The sequence below is a fragment of the Rhyacophila brunnea genome, unplaced genomic scaffold (assembly GCF_057557595.1).
Source record: "Rhyacophila brunnea isolate RB1 unplaced genomic scaffold, BYU_Rbru_1.0 scaffold_1, whole genome shotgun sequence".
NCBI classification, from domain to species: domain Eukaryota; kingdom Metazoa; phylum Arthropoda; class Insecta; order Trichoptera; family Rhyacophilidae; genus Rhyacophila; species Rhyacophila brunnea.
This window is the reverse complement of record NW_028232751.1, coordinates 10,735,683-10,748,787: the sequence shown is the minus strand read 5'-3', so window position 1 is coordinate 10,748,787 and position 13,105 is coordinate 10,735,683. Positions and strand designations below refer to the sequence as shown.

General features: G+C 33.0%; 1 protein-coding gene across 2 annotated transcripts in view; it reads right to left on the bottom strand.

Annotated features, from left to right (window-relative positions):
* LOC147079460 (uncharacterized) overlaps window positions 1–13,105 on the bottom strand; it is a 179,382-nt gene that overhangs the window by 69,889 nt on the left and 96,388 nt on the right. For both annotated transcript variants that reach the window (XM_085941231.1, XM_085941235.1), the window contains exon 12: window positions 10,076–10,166. In XM_085941231.1, the coding sequence (XP_085797357.1) occupies window positions 10,076–10,166 (91 nt within the window). The remainder of the gene's footprint in view (window positions 1–10,075; window positions 10,167–13,105) is intronic.

Here is a 13,105-nt window from a genome sequence, read left to right as displayed (position 1 = left end):
TTTCATTCTTTTCTGCTCCGATCTAGTGAAATGTAAATAAATAAATATTTAAAATTTTATCGGTCTAAAATCAGTAGGGGAAGGGAGAGAGACATGATCCCCTGTGAGACTTGTTCACCCACCAAGAACTCATTATTGTGTAAAAAAATTCTTTCAATATTGGTAACACTGGCTGCCCGCCATATACCATAGATGTCAGAGTATATTCAGAGCTGTCGAAATCAATGGAGTAAAGAACACGTCTGACCGAACTCTTTTTGACAATTTAGACAAGTTTTTTCTAAATCTTTGGACTTCAATATCTGCTTTTTACATAACGGTAAGTGATTGCTGTATTTATTCAGTCTATATGTATATATTCAAGATTTATTTGCTGTTAGTAGTTGTTTTAATTTCGTTTGTAGTTCCCGTTGTAAATAAATAATTTTGATTTTACTGGTATTGGGGACACTTGATCACGTTTACTATGGGACACTAGATCCCTAGGGATCACATCTCCCATAGTTAGTTTTTATAGGCTATTGAGGCAGAATAAATGACCAGGGAACATAAAGGGGACAAAGAAAATAGAAAGGAAATCAGAAAAGCAAAAATAAGTTTAAAACCTAAGAAAAATTTGAAACAAATTCAAAATTCTTCGAGTTCATCGGAAGATGATGTTTCCGTTCCTCCATCGCCTGATTCTCTTTACAACCTAAGTGACGAGTCCTCGAAGCTGATTTTTTAACAGAGTGCGAATCAGACGGCGATGGTGACATTGAGCGTACGGTCTATCATCTATGATTGGATAATTAATTGTCAACTTTATTTCACACAAAAAGAAGCTAACATCGTTACGTTGGGCAGATTCAGCATCAGACAGCAAAGAGATTTAAAGTGAAATTTGCCAGAAAACGTGACCACAAGACATTTAAATGGCCTGCAGTCGAAAACATAGGTGATGTAGCGAGATATCAGATTGCAAAGAATCTACTTAAACCAATTTTGAAGTCTATGAGCAAGCGAATTCATTTTTTCCGCAAGTCTCTTTTCGCAATTTTAGTGTTGAAGATGTGCCTTGATTTAATTATTAAAAGTATAAATTATTATGTAGAGTAATTTAAGGTCAATAAAATATTTTCTTTTAATAACTACTAGAGGTATTATTTATGATTATGACTATCATACATGTGGGATCCCCTTAATCAAATCTCCCATATGTAGTGATCAAGTCACCCTCATTGGGGGTGACTTGATCACTTTTCCCTTATCTTACAATTTGTTAAATATATTTTTTTTAAAACAGTTATCCACATTTTGTGAATTATAAATGAATACCTAGATAAATTTTGCAACTAATAGGTTATAAAGAATTACTACAATCACAGTAGGAGAAAAGTTGTAACAACAAATATAAAGCGGGGATCAAGTCTCCCTCCCTTCCCCTACCTACCTATGTAGATATTGGCCGAATTCCGAAAAGGCTTATTAACAGCGCATGCTATTCGGTATATCTTCTGGATTCAAATACACATTTAAAAAAAACACATTTTAATTTACTATTACTAATATGACTATTCAAAATATGACGACCCTAAATCTAGACACCCCCAGGATCATGAATGCCGTCCACATTAATTGTTTGTTTATTTTATATTTATTATATTGGTAGGTATGATTAGGTGAGGGCAATCATTCATAAAAGTCAAATACCCGTTCCATTCCTCCTCTGGTGCTAAAAAGGCAAGACAACACGAAGACAGCTGATTAACATCACATACAAGGTATTGCACGTTGGTGTCGTGTAAGAGATCCGAGAATCTATTCTCGTGCAGTGTGACTCAACAGTAGAGAACGGAATGTTGCGTAACTATTTTTAAGTCGTTCGTCGGCGCGAAAGCTATTCAACTTCGTTCACCAATCGACAATCACATTTTGACAGTGACACGACACCAAATTGATAACCTGTTCACGAGATGGCAAACTATTTCATTCAAACAAAATACTTGTAAACAGATGGGAAAGCTTGTAGAAAATAATGTTACTATTATATAAATAAAACAACACCTTCCTATTTAGTGAGAATAATCGAATTGCCAAGATTTATTTAAATTTGCTTTTATAACTATCATCACCATTATCTTCATCAGCCTGAATCAATCTACTGCTGAACGAAGGCCTCACAAATCTGCAGGGACGCGCCAATATTGTTGGCATAGCCCCCACATCCTGAAGCGGGCCCCCAGGCCAGAATTTTTAACGCCCCCCCATCTATCGCTAAGTTTAAAGGCAGACGCGCTACAGTGACGTTTTCCAAATAGTTTTCAAGGACAAATAAAATTCAGTGTGTTTATTAACGAATTATTAACACTGAATTATGGAGTTGTCAAGTATTAACACACAACAACCAAAAATAGCATCGCACAACCTTATATTTTAAAATGGTAATAACCCCGAGATAAAATAGCACCGCGGGCGACTTTTTTACAATTATAACAAATTTAAGATGTGTGTTTATCTCATTTAACTGGTCGACCCCCTACACCGGGCCCCCCTTGAGCCCGGGCCTCTAGGATAGAGCCCTGTCAGCCCCCCCCATTGTGGGCGCCATGATTGTTGGTTATATCAATATTCCGTGAACCGTGAAATTAATGATAATAATTATACACGTGGGATGCCTGCGGTCGATTCCCTCAACTCATTGCCATCGCTCCTCCTGGTGCATGAATAGAAGAAGCCACTAACGTTGAGGGAAAGAAGTAGTTGAATGATCTCAGACGCTTACTCCATAAAGACACATAAAAGCCCAAGTCTAGGACGAATTTATAAGAGTTTTGCGGAATCGAATTGCTTCCCAGAGGATAACTCAATAATGTCATAAATGTTTGGAAATATGCAGGACGGTAATGAAAAGGTTGGGCACCTTAATTGATGAGGACGTCTCATGTGGCAAATGTGAAGGACGACGGTAATCTACTCTTGTGTCGGGTCAAATGCAACGAGGAGAGCCTGCTGAAGGAAACTAACAAAGTGATCTTCGTTGCAATGTTTTGGAGAGAGGTGATGTAATTCCACAATATATCTACGCTAATTAAGTATTGATACAGTATGTACAATAGTCATCAATTTTAGCGAGTCTGAAACCTATAATATTATGAAACAATTAAATGTATTTCAATTTATAAAGATACCTCACTTCCATTGTCCACGAAAATATATCAGATATGATTATAAATGATAAAGTAACCTAGTAGAAAAATGGGTACTGTTCGGTTATGAGGAATACAGCGGCAAACACAACTTGAAAATAGCCGATATACTGGATTATTTGTTAGGTTAACCTAACCAAACCTAACCTAACCTAACCTAAACTAACCCAAACTAACAAATAATCGAGTATATCGGGTATTTTCAAAATGTTTTTTTCCGCTGTATTTCTCACGACAGTCATAATCGAACTGTACCGAAATTAGTTGTCAACGCTGAATCTGATTACTATTGTTTGTTCAGTCATGGCAAAATTATGCATCTTCCACGACCGATCAAAGCGAACAGATTTCAATAATTTATAAATGGTACTATTTTATCATTATTTTTACTACCTATTTAAATACAATAAAAGTCACGTAAGTAACATTTATAAGAGACGGCTAACTGACTGTCACAGCTGTTCTGGTATTCTCTTAACGGCCCACGTGCGCCACGTAGGTCAAAATGGAGTTTTTATGGTATTTTCAGAGCATACGCCTGGACATTCCTTAAACGTTGTAGATAATATATTTATATAATTTTGAAGCCTTATTATCCTTTATATTTATTTTAAAGATTTGATGACTGCATAAAGTATTTTAAAAAAATCGTTTTTTTTTCAGTTAGGTACATGTTCAAACACGCGCGTTAACATGATCTTACTCCCTACTTCAGTTATCGTTTGTCAATTTATGGCTACGGCCGTATGTTGTAGCTTAACCACTGGGAAATGACAATAGAAATGGCGTATTTAAAAAAAAATACTACCTTATTCTTAGGTCAATAATTATTATAAAACAATCATTATTCATAGGATGTTTATTAAATTTGAAATGTCAAAGACATAGCTTATAATTAGTAACTTTAGAATTATCTTCAAATGTGTTAATCGTGCCCATTTTTTGAATAAGAAAATGCCTAATTCTTGTCAAATTTGGGATCACAGAGATTATAAATATATTTTTTATCGTAAATATTTCACTATATAATGTTAACAACAATTTTATTAATGGTTTTATAAATGCGTTTAAAAATTAATAAACCCATAAAATCTTAACACCACTGCACATGGATGTACTGAAATATGACTATATTCTAAACATTAGATCGAGAGGTTTAGAAGAATACTATTTTATGTAATAAAAATACTTTATGCAGTCATCAATGTCCAGGCTTATGCTCTAAAAATACCATAAAATCTCCATTTTGACCTACGTGTCTACTTAATATGTCAAATATATTTTAGAATTATTGATTTGTATGTTTTGGAATATGAATGAAAACATGTTTAAATATTAAAAAAATCGGTGTGTGTATGTACGCGCGTTAGAAGTTATACTTTGGCGTAACAAAACAAAAACAAAACTGGTGATAAACTAGATTCTTCGAATAGCTCTTAATTATCTTGTTAAATTACACACTCAAGAAAAAGGACCGCTTATTGGAACGCCGTTGGTTTATTTCTATACACTTAAATTATATAACTATTTATCGTTGTTTTTATTTTTAAAGTAACAACTGCCACTATGACGTTTAATACTTTGTTTACCTAAGGAATTGTAAATGGCCGACAGTAATAAATTCGCTGCCTAGCAACGGAACAATTCTAAACTATAATATTATACTGTATCATCGACACGATCGCAGTATCATTCTGTGGCGTAATAGTTGCGCGTTCGGCTGATAAACGAAGAATCGTTTGTTCGAATCCAATCGAGTGTGTTTTTTTGTGTGAAAAAATAAATTATGTGTTACATGTCACACGCCAAAAATTGACTCTAATCTGATTTTCCAAAGGCGCCTAAAGGAGAATAACGTCAAAAAATTGAATTTTAGCATAAATTGGTAAGCAGAAAAAGTCTCTCGGCGAATGGATTACCGTTGACTTCGTTGCTTCAGGAAGATCTTCAGACAGGAGTGGATGATGTAATTAATAAGCAGAGTTTAGGCTCTAATATTTAGAGCCCAGGCGAATAGTTTTTATTTAATATCTGAATTTTAAATCATTATACTTTGCGCATGATGCTTGTCATTCATATAGTTTAATTAATTTATTTGTTATTAATTAATTAATTACCTCTCACTAAACTTCCCGTTTGAACTATGGTGTGATGTGAACAAAATATCGAATAAAGGTAAATGAACTCAACCAGCCAGATTTTGTTTACTAAAGAATAAATTAATGTAGACATTGATTATGTACGTATTTCAGTTTATAAAATTTTACACCTTCATCATTATGTTCCACGTACAAAAACTGAAACCTTTTTCTTGGATTTTTTACTATGTGTATCAATAACTTGTTCGGATCGAATTAAACATTATTAATTAATTATACTTGCCGCCGTACCAACATTTGAATGGGCCAAAGCGGGTAATCGATATCATCATAAGATCATGTTGTACCTTGGTGTCCTATGAGATATTTGAGGAAGTCCGTTATTGAACACTTCCTTGCCAGCCAGATTTCTCTCAGCTCCGTCAAAGACGATGATTTCTTCAAGCACGGATCCGGAAAATTCTCAGCAGCGTTCATTTTGATTCACTTGTAAATTACTATTTAGTTATCACAAAAATCACGCTCGAAAATTGTCAAAATTCTTTAATAAATCCATTAGAAACAATTAGTGGACAGTTAATGCCATTAAAATGATATATTAATTATGTAGGTACAGTTAATATTAATTATTGAGTAGATAGTTTACTTAAATACCATTATTATTGAATGTGTCAATCTACACATTTTTGTAGGGGTTACAATAACCCATTTCTCATAATTTATGATGAACTTAAATACTAAAACTAAGTAGGTAGTTTGAAATAATTAATTACTGAATAGTAATTAAAACATCACCTCAATCAAATAATAGGTAGGTACAACAGTATATTATATCATAATTATTATGGATTAAATTGAATAGAACTTATTTACTCTGACTATTTTTCATTTTCGGTAATTTACAAGTTTGTAAAGATTGTGTATTATTTGTATTAACATAAATACACATTGTAAATACATGTGTCATCAAAGTTAACTATTTTTTTAAATCAACCTTTTTACTAACAGTTGTCTACGCAGTGGAAGCCTTCTATTTTTATGCATTCATTTTATTTACTTGAAAAATGTTAGTAGATACCTATATTTAGTAATACGAATCTATATTTAATATGAAATTTATAAATAATTGAAACCACTATCCAAATTAATTGGAAAATCTTGAATTTCCGTTTGTTTGGTAAAGTACCTAATTACTTCCCGGACTGTTAAAGAACGCGATCGGTCACCAACCCTCTTGACCCCAACTGACTATTGCTTTTGATTGAGGAATGACTTTCCATGGTTTTTCGGCCTTTTCACGGGACGTACTGAATTTGGCACGAATTTGTCAACACTATTTAGTATGTTGGACGAACGCGAGGGGGGCGTCGGGCGATTGCTGTGCGGATGCATGCAACTGAAATACATTCCCGCCAAGAAGTGGTTCGCATTTTTTCCCTCCACAGTTTCCCGGATTTAGAGCAGAAAGTGTACTATTCTATAAGTGTACTATTCTATTTGTCTACGGAAGTATTATTAGAATGTGTCTCGAGATAATCAGCCGAGCTACGCGAGATTGCAGTGCAAAGTGGGCGGGAGGGAGCTATCTCGCGTGGACACTAAGTGATTATTTGTGATTAATAGATCTACTATTATTCACATAGAATAACAAAATACAAGATATTACCGTCATAATAAAATGGCATAACGAGGTAATGTTCCGGAGCGTCACTGACAGCGCATTCCCATTATATTATAATAGCGTCACCTGTACCAAACCTTTTCCCGTCAGCTACATCTCATTACAATTATTTTGCTTTTCCCTCCACCATTAGTCACGCATTCATACCCGCATACCATATCGTAACGAGACTGGGAAAACTGGACGCCTGTACAAGTGGGCGCCGCACTGACGAATGAAATAACGTTCATTTATGAAATAAATATACGTTCGTTACGATTTGATACAGAAAGTAGACGAGGAAATTTACTAAGTTTTTATCTACTACTTAGCAGTTTTAATTGATTTTGCGGGTAACACAATATTTTTTTATTGCGGATTGAGAATAAATTATTATGCCTGACGCTTCATATAAAAATAAAAGAACTCTCTTCTCGTTGGAACTTAAACATTATGCACAATTAAATCATTATTTACGTGTGCATATTTTTTAATTCTCACCAAATATTAAACAATATAATAATGTATTAAATATATATTTTAAAAGTACTTACCTTTAATTCACGAACGTTTATATTTTATTTTAGAATTTCGTTCGATTGCGTAGCGCAGTTGTCGCCATAATTACTCTATCGTAACATACCCTTTAACGTCGAGATCAGGGAACACAAAAATAAGGTATTTGATAAACTTAAACATGTATTAAAGATTTACCATTTTTTTCAATATTTACGTAATCTGTATCATAATATGCATTAACCGCTAAAACTTATATGTAACATTGCATTGCCTGACAGTCATTAAGTCGTAAATCGACACTGGCTTTATATTCCTGATCTATGGTAACTGGCTTTCTCATTTCTATCTTATTAATCTGTTCTTTGGTTGAGTATATGTCAGGAGCAATCTCCCAAGACATTGGTTGGCGTGCGCTAATTGATCAGCAGTTTTTTTATGCCTGGTAATGTCTTAAGAGCAGATACCCAAGTCTTGGGGCGCTCTCAAGTAAGCTTTGACAGAATTTGTCGTATTTAACATGGGAGAGAAAAGCATTGAGAACTAACATAACTAAGAAAGAAAAATACCACAATTGTGAGGAAAGAAGAAGATGACAAGATAATAATAACTAACTTTGGTCAATTGCTAGCCAGGAGGGGAGGGGAATACTTGATGGAAGAAACACAGTGAGACAAAAGTACAAAATCGGAAAAGAATATAAGTATAAATATGTGTCTCAAAAGCAGTAATAATTATTAAAATAAAGGTAGGTACAAATTTTATTCAATATTAAATTCTTTGTGGATTGTCACTCATTTTAGACTTTGACATTGAAAAAAAATAAAATTTATGAATTGGCAAGATTGTTGGCTTAGATTTTTTTATATAAGTAAATAGCTTTTATTTTTAAAAATACCTCATTATTTTAGTTCGGTATTTTTATTTTTATTTTTATTTTTCAAGGCTCAAAATTAATCACGTTTTTATAATTATTATGTAGGTACATATCTACATAATACATATGCATAGAAAACACGTTTATTCACGAGGAGGTATGAAACCCAGATCGAATTCAAAACAGTATCACCACAGATACAAATATTAATTAAATATTTATGTAACTGTTATTTTTAATAACATCTTTATGGCCTTACTAATGAAGCAGCATTTAAGAATAAATCCTGCTCGTAGACTTTCTAATAGAATTTCGTTCGTTTGGGAGTAGATAGGTCTCTTTTATTGTGTCAACTGTCAATTATTCATGGTGGAACTGCATTGTATTGTTGTTTGATTTAATAAAACGCAATTTTTTTTCGTAGTACTTATTTCACTTTAATAAATAATTTGGACCGGTTTCGTCCGCCTCAGAGGGACATTTTTAAAACACTATTTATCAAACAAAATCAAAAGCGACAGAAATAATATAACAATAAGTACATAGAATTTTGACTAATGATAAATATTTGTTGATATTAATGTTCTTGTAAGTGTTGATTGTTTCATATTTTGTGTTTTGTTAATATTTTAGAATAATTTGTTTAGTGCCCCTGATGTAGTATGAAATATTAATGTCCAACCTCATAAATTTTAAATTAATTTGTTATTGGGAAGTTATTGGACGGATAATTCTATGTACCTATTGTTATATTATTTCTGTCGCTTTTGATTTTGTTTGATAAATACTGTTTTAAAAATGTATTTAGTTGAAAATGTCCCTCTGAGGCGAAGGAAACCGGTCCAAATTATTTATTAAAGTGGAATAAGTACTCAATACAAAAAAATTGCGTTTTTATAAATCAAACAACAGTAGATAGGTCGATGGATATACATATATAATCAGGGCTCGAAATGGAAAATTTTACAAACCAGACCGCTCAATAATTTTTCGAAAATATTAACACAGTTTTCTAATTTTATGTATATTTTATAAAAACAAGTTTGTTAGATTGTTAGACAACAACAAGTTTGTTAGAAACAGAGATAATTTTGGGGATTTAATTAACCGGAACGGCGCTCCGGTGCGCTCCGGTCCATTTCGAGCCCTAATAATATATTATATGTCTAGTTTTATATATTTTGAGAAAATCGAATTTGATTGATCTTATCGATTGAAAATCAAAACTGAAATGAACATTATCATGTAAGTATTTTAAAGGCTAGTCCAGACTAGGGAATCCAATCCCGAGCCAAAATTCTGATCCCGGGATTTCGGGATTACAATTTGACAATCTCTGGATTGGCATTTTTTTCCATTGTTAATATAAAAATTTTATATTTACAAATAACATTGATAAATCATTGATAAGTCAAAAATAAATCTAGTATAATTTATACTATTTAAGACATTTATTGTTAATATTGTATACATTCAATCTTGGAAATACATAAGTTTAATGGAGTAAATAATATTGTAATATAAATAATAATGTGAATTTAATATGAGATTGCTGTTTCTGATAGTAAAGACTTAATGAATGGGTTAGCGAGATTTAAAATTTTATCATTTAGTGTAAACACCGCGACTGGTGCGTTTGGAGTCGTTGGCCATTAGATATAATTAACGTGTTATATAAATGTGGTAATTAAAAGGTTAGCAGTGATTGCAAACGTGTAATTAAAGATTTGCTTACCTCTCAAGTACGAGACGTCTGCATAGTTCAAATTGAGGTCTGGGTGTTGCCAGTCTGGTGGAGTAGATTCAGATCGTGCTCTATGTCTTACCTAAACATGGAAGCAGAAGATATATTTAAATGATTTACACTTACTATAATATTCTACGAAAGACAAAATATATCGTCATATTTCGTCAAAATTTTTCTAAAATTCAGTAGGTCAAAAGCAAAAGGGCTTGACTATCAATAACTTACACATTGAGATAATAATATACGGATAAAAATAAATAAATAGTTCTGATGGGTTTTTAGGAAGATCTATATAATATATATTATAAAAATAAATGTTTGTCTGTGTGAGTGTGTGTCCCGTATGTATGCATTCCCATACCATTCATCCGATTGCGATGAAACTTTGGTGAATTGTTGTGTGCACACCCACGGAGGTTTCTGAATTAGAACAACCATCTTCTTCTTCTTCTTCTTCATTCTATCTTCTTTTATTCATATGGTTCCTATACCATTCATCCGATTGCGATGAAACTTTGGTGAATTGTTGTGTGCACTCCCGCGGAGGTTTCTGAATTAGAAAAACCATCTTTTTCTTCTTCTTCATCATTCTATCTTCTTCTATTCGTATGGTTCCTATACCATTCATCCCATTGCGATGAAACTTTGGTCAGTTGTTGACACCCGCGAAGGTTTCTGAATTAGTACAACCATCTTCTTCTATTCGTATGCGTTCCTATACCATTCATCTGATTGCGATGAAACTTTGGCGAGTTTCTAAATTAGTAGAACCATGTTCTTCTTCTTCTTCTATTCATATACGTTTATATTACACTTTATTTCTTTGAGTGGCATTGCAACGCATGCCGGGTACTCGCTAGCAGCGGCGGCTGGTCTAACATCATGCAAGTGCACCGCACTGCTTGCATTGCTATGAAACATCGTTCAACATCGTAAATCATATTTTTTCTTCATAGGTTTTTAATATTATCGCTCACTTATTGTAATGCAAACCACAAACCGATGTGCCCACATTCCCAATCGGCGATAATACAGGCACTATGCACCGTGTACGTCATCCTCGCTGAAATCGTTAGCGCTCCGGCAATAATTTTGTTTACTTAAAATGAACCCAAAGCTTAGTATTAACTAAAGCCATTATAAAACAATTTAAACCGTGCTAATCATTACGCCATGCGTAAGTTCCAGAATATCGAGCGCCCGACCGGGTAAAATGACATCATATTGTTCTGAGTAGAGAGCAATTACAGATTTGAATTATAGTTTGTTATTTTATTATAGACGCCGCAACTTCACGCCGCGACTTCACGCTCAAATTATGTTTAGTATCATATTTAGCAATCTCGTATGTAAAATGCCTGTGAACTAAATACAATAGAATCATTATTTTATAAATTTAAAATGGATAAGAAATATAATAGAATGTCGGTAAGATATTTGATTTATGTGTACTGCAAATTAAATCATGAAGATAAAAATAATTTTGGTACTACCGCGTTTCCGAACAATTAATATTTCATTATCATGTGTGTTGACTAAATGCGAAATGATGTCGGTTATTTATAATAGGTATAGAAAATTATTAATTCATGAATTCTAGTGATAAGCTAATAAATCTTAAAACTATTTCACAAAGTGCAGTTTCATAATAATCCTTATTCATTCAGTGTACAAATTTCTAAAGATAATGTACTTATATAGAATAAGATGGCTTACGTTGAAAGTAAGAGGTATTTATCTACTATAAGAGATGCAATCGTTTCTTAAAACAAATCCAATAAAGATTTAAGTAACTCGCACATGTTTTATTAAAATTATAAAATATACAGGTAATTTCCCAAATGTCAATAACGTTTTGTCAAATCAAAAATAACGCCGAATTGATTTCATTTTTCAATAAGGTAGGTTTCCTGCGCACCCTCAAAAATTACAATTTAAAAAATCACCGGCCGCACTGCTCGCTAGTACATTATAAATTCTATTATATAATATTAGTGGAGTATACTGAGTTACGTTCACTTTGTTAACATTTCAGAATGACTTTTGTGAATTACAGCAATGGAAAGAAGCTCTTTTTAATTTCTAATAGTCCAACTGGTGGTACGAGTTATTGCATTATATTTTGATTTTCTTGCATTGAGATTCATGCCTCGTAAGTTTTTCACGTTTATTTACCTTTCATTCATTTTTAACTTTCATTCATTTCATTTTTAATTTATTCATTCATCAATACCAAGAATTCATTATCTTTCGAATAGTTCTCTATTGTCATCATAGCTCAAAATGACCGGAGCGCCGTTCCGGGCTTATGAAATCAGCAAATGTATCGCACCATCTCGGGGAAAATATAATATGGCCGTCTGAGGTAGATAGGCCATAACAAAAATCTAACTCACATATTTTTCTAAATATACATAAAATTAGACAACTACAGTCGAACTTGGTTATTACTATCTCAGACATAGAAAGATCTCAGATGTAATGAGGAAACATTCGTTAACATTTTGTTTATGATTTTCTCCATACATTTATTCACTGTTATAACGAGCAACATATTGGATATACCGAGCTAAATACTGTTAATGTGTCGATCATTCAAAAACATTTCGACCCTAAACTATAAAATCCGATCGGACAGGATGCCGTCGGAGACGGATTACGTTCATGACACTAGTTAAGTGTCTAAGTACCTGCCTAACTGTTGTTTTTGCCGACAATAATGAAAAGTATCTACGCATATGGTTGAAAAATCCAAGGTTTGTGAAGTCCGTAAGTACCTCCCACCGTTCATTACAATAAACAACTTCTTTTGTAGTTTATGAAGGCCATGCTTGTTTCGGGGATTTTTATGATGGTTTTCAGATTTTTTATTTTCGACTTTTTCCACTTTTTTTGTTATGTGACCGCTCATTTAAAAATACCCATTCTCTGATATAACGAGCAAATTCAGTCGGTCATCTTCTCGTAATAACCATGTTCGACTGTATGTTAATATTTTCCGAAAATTATCGAGCGCTC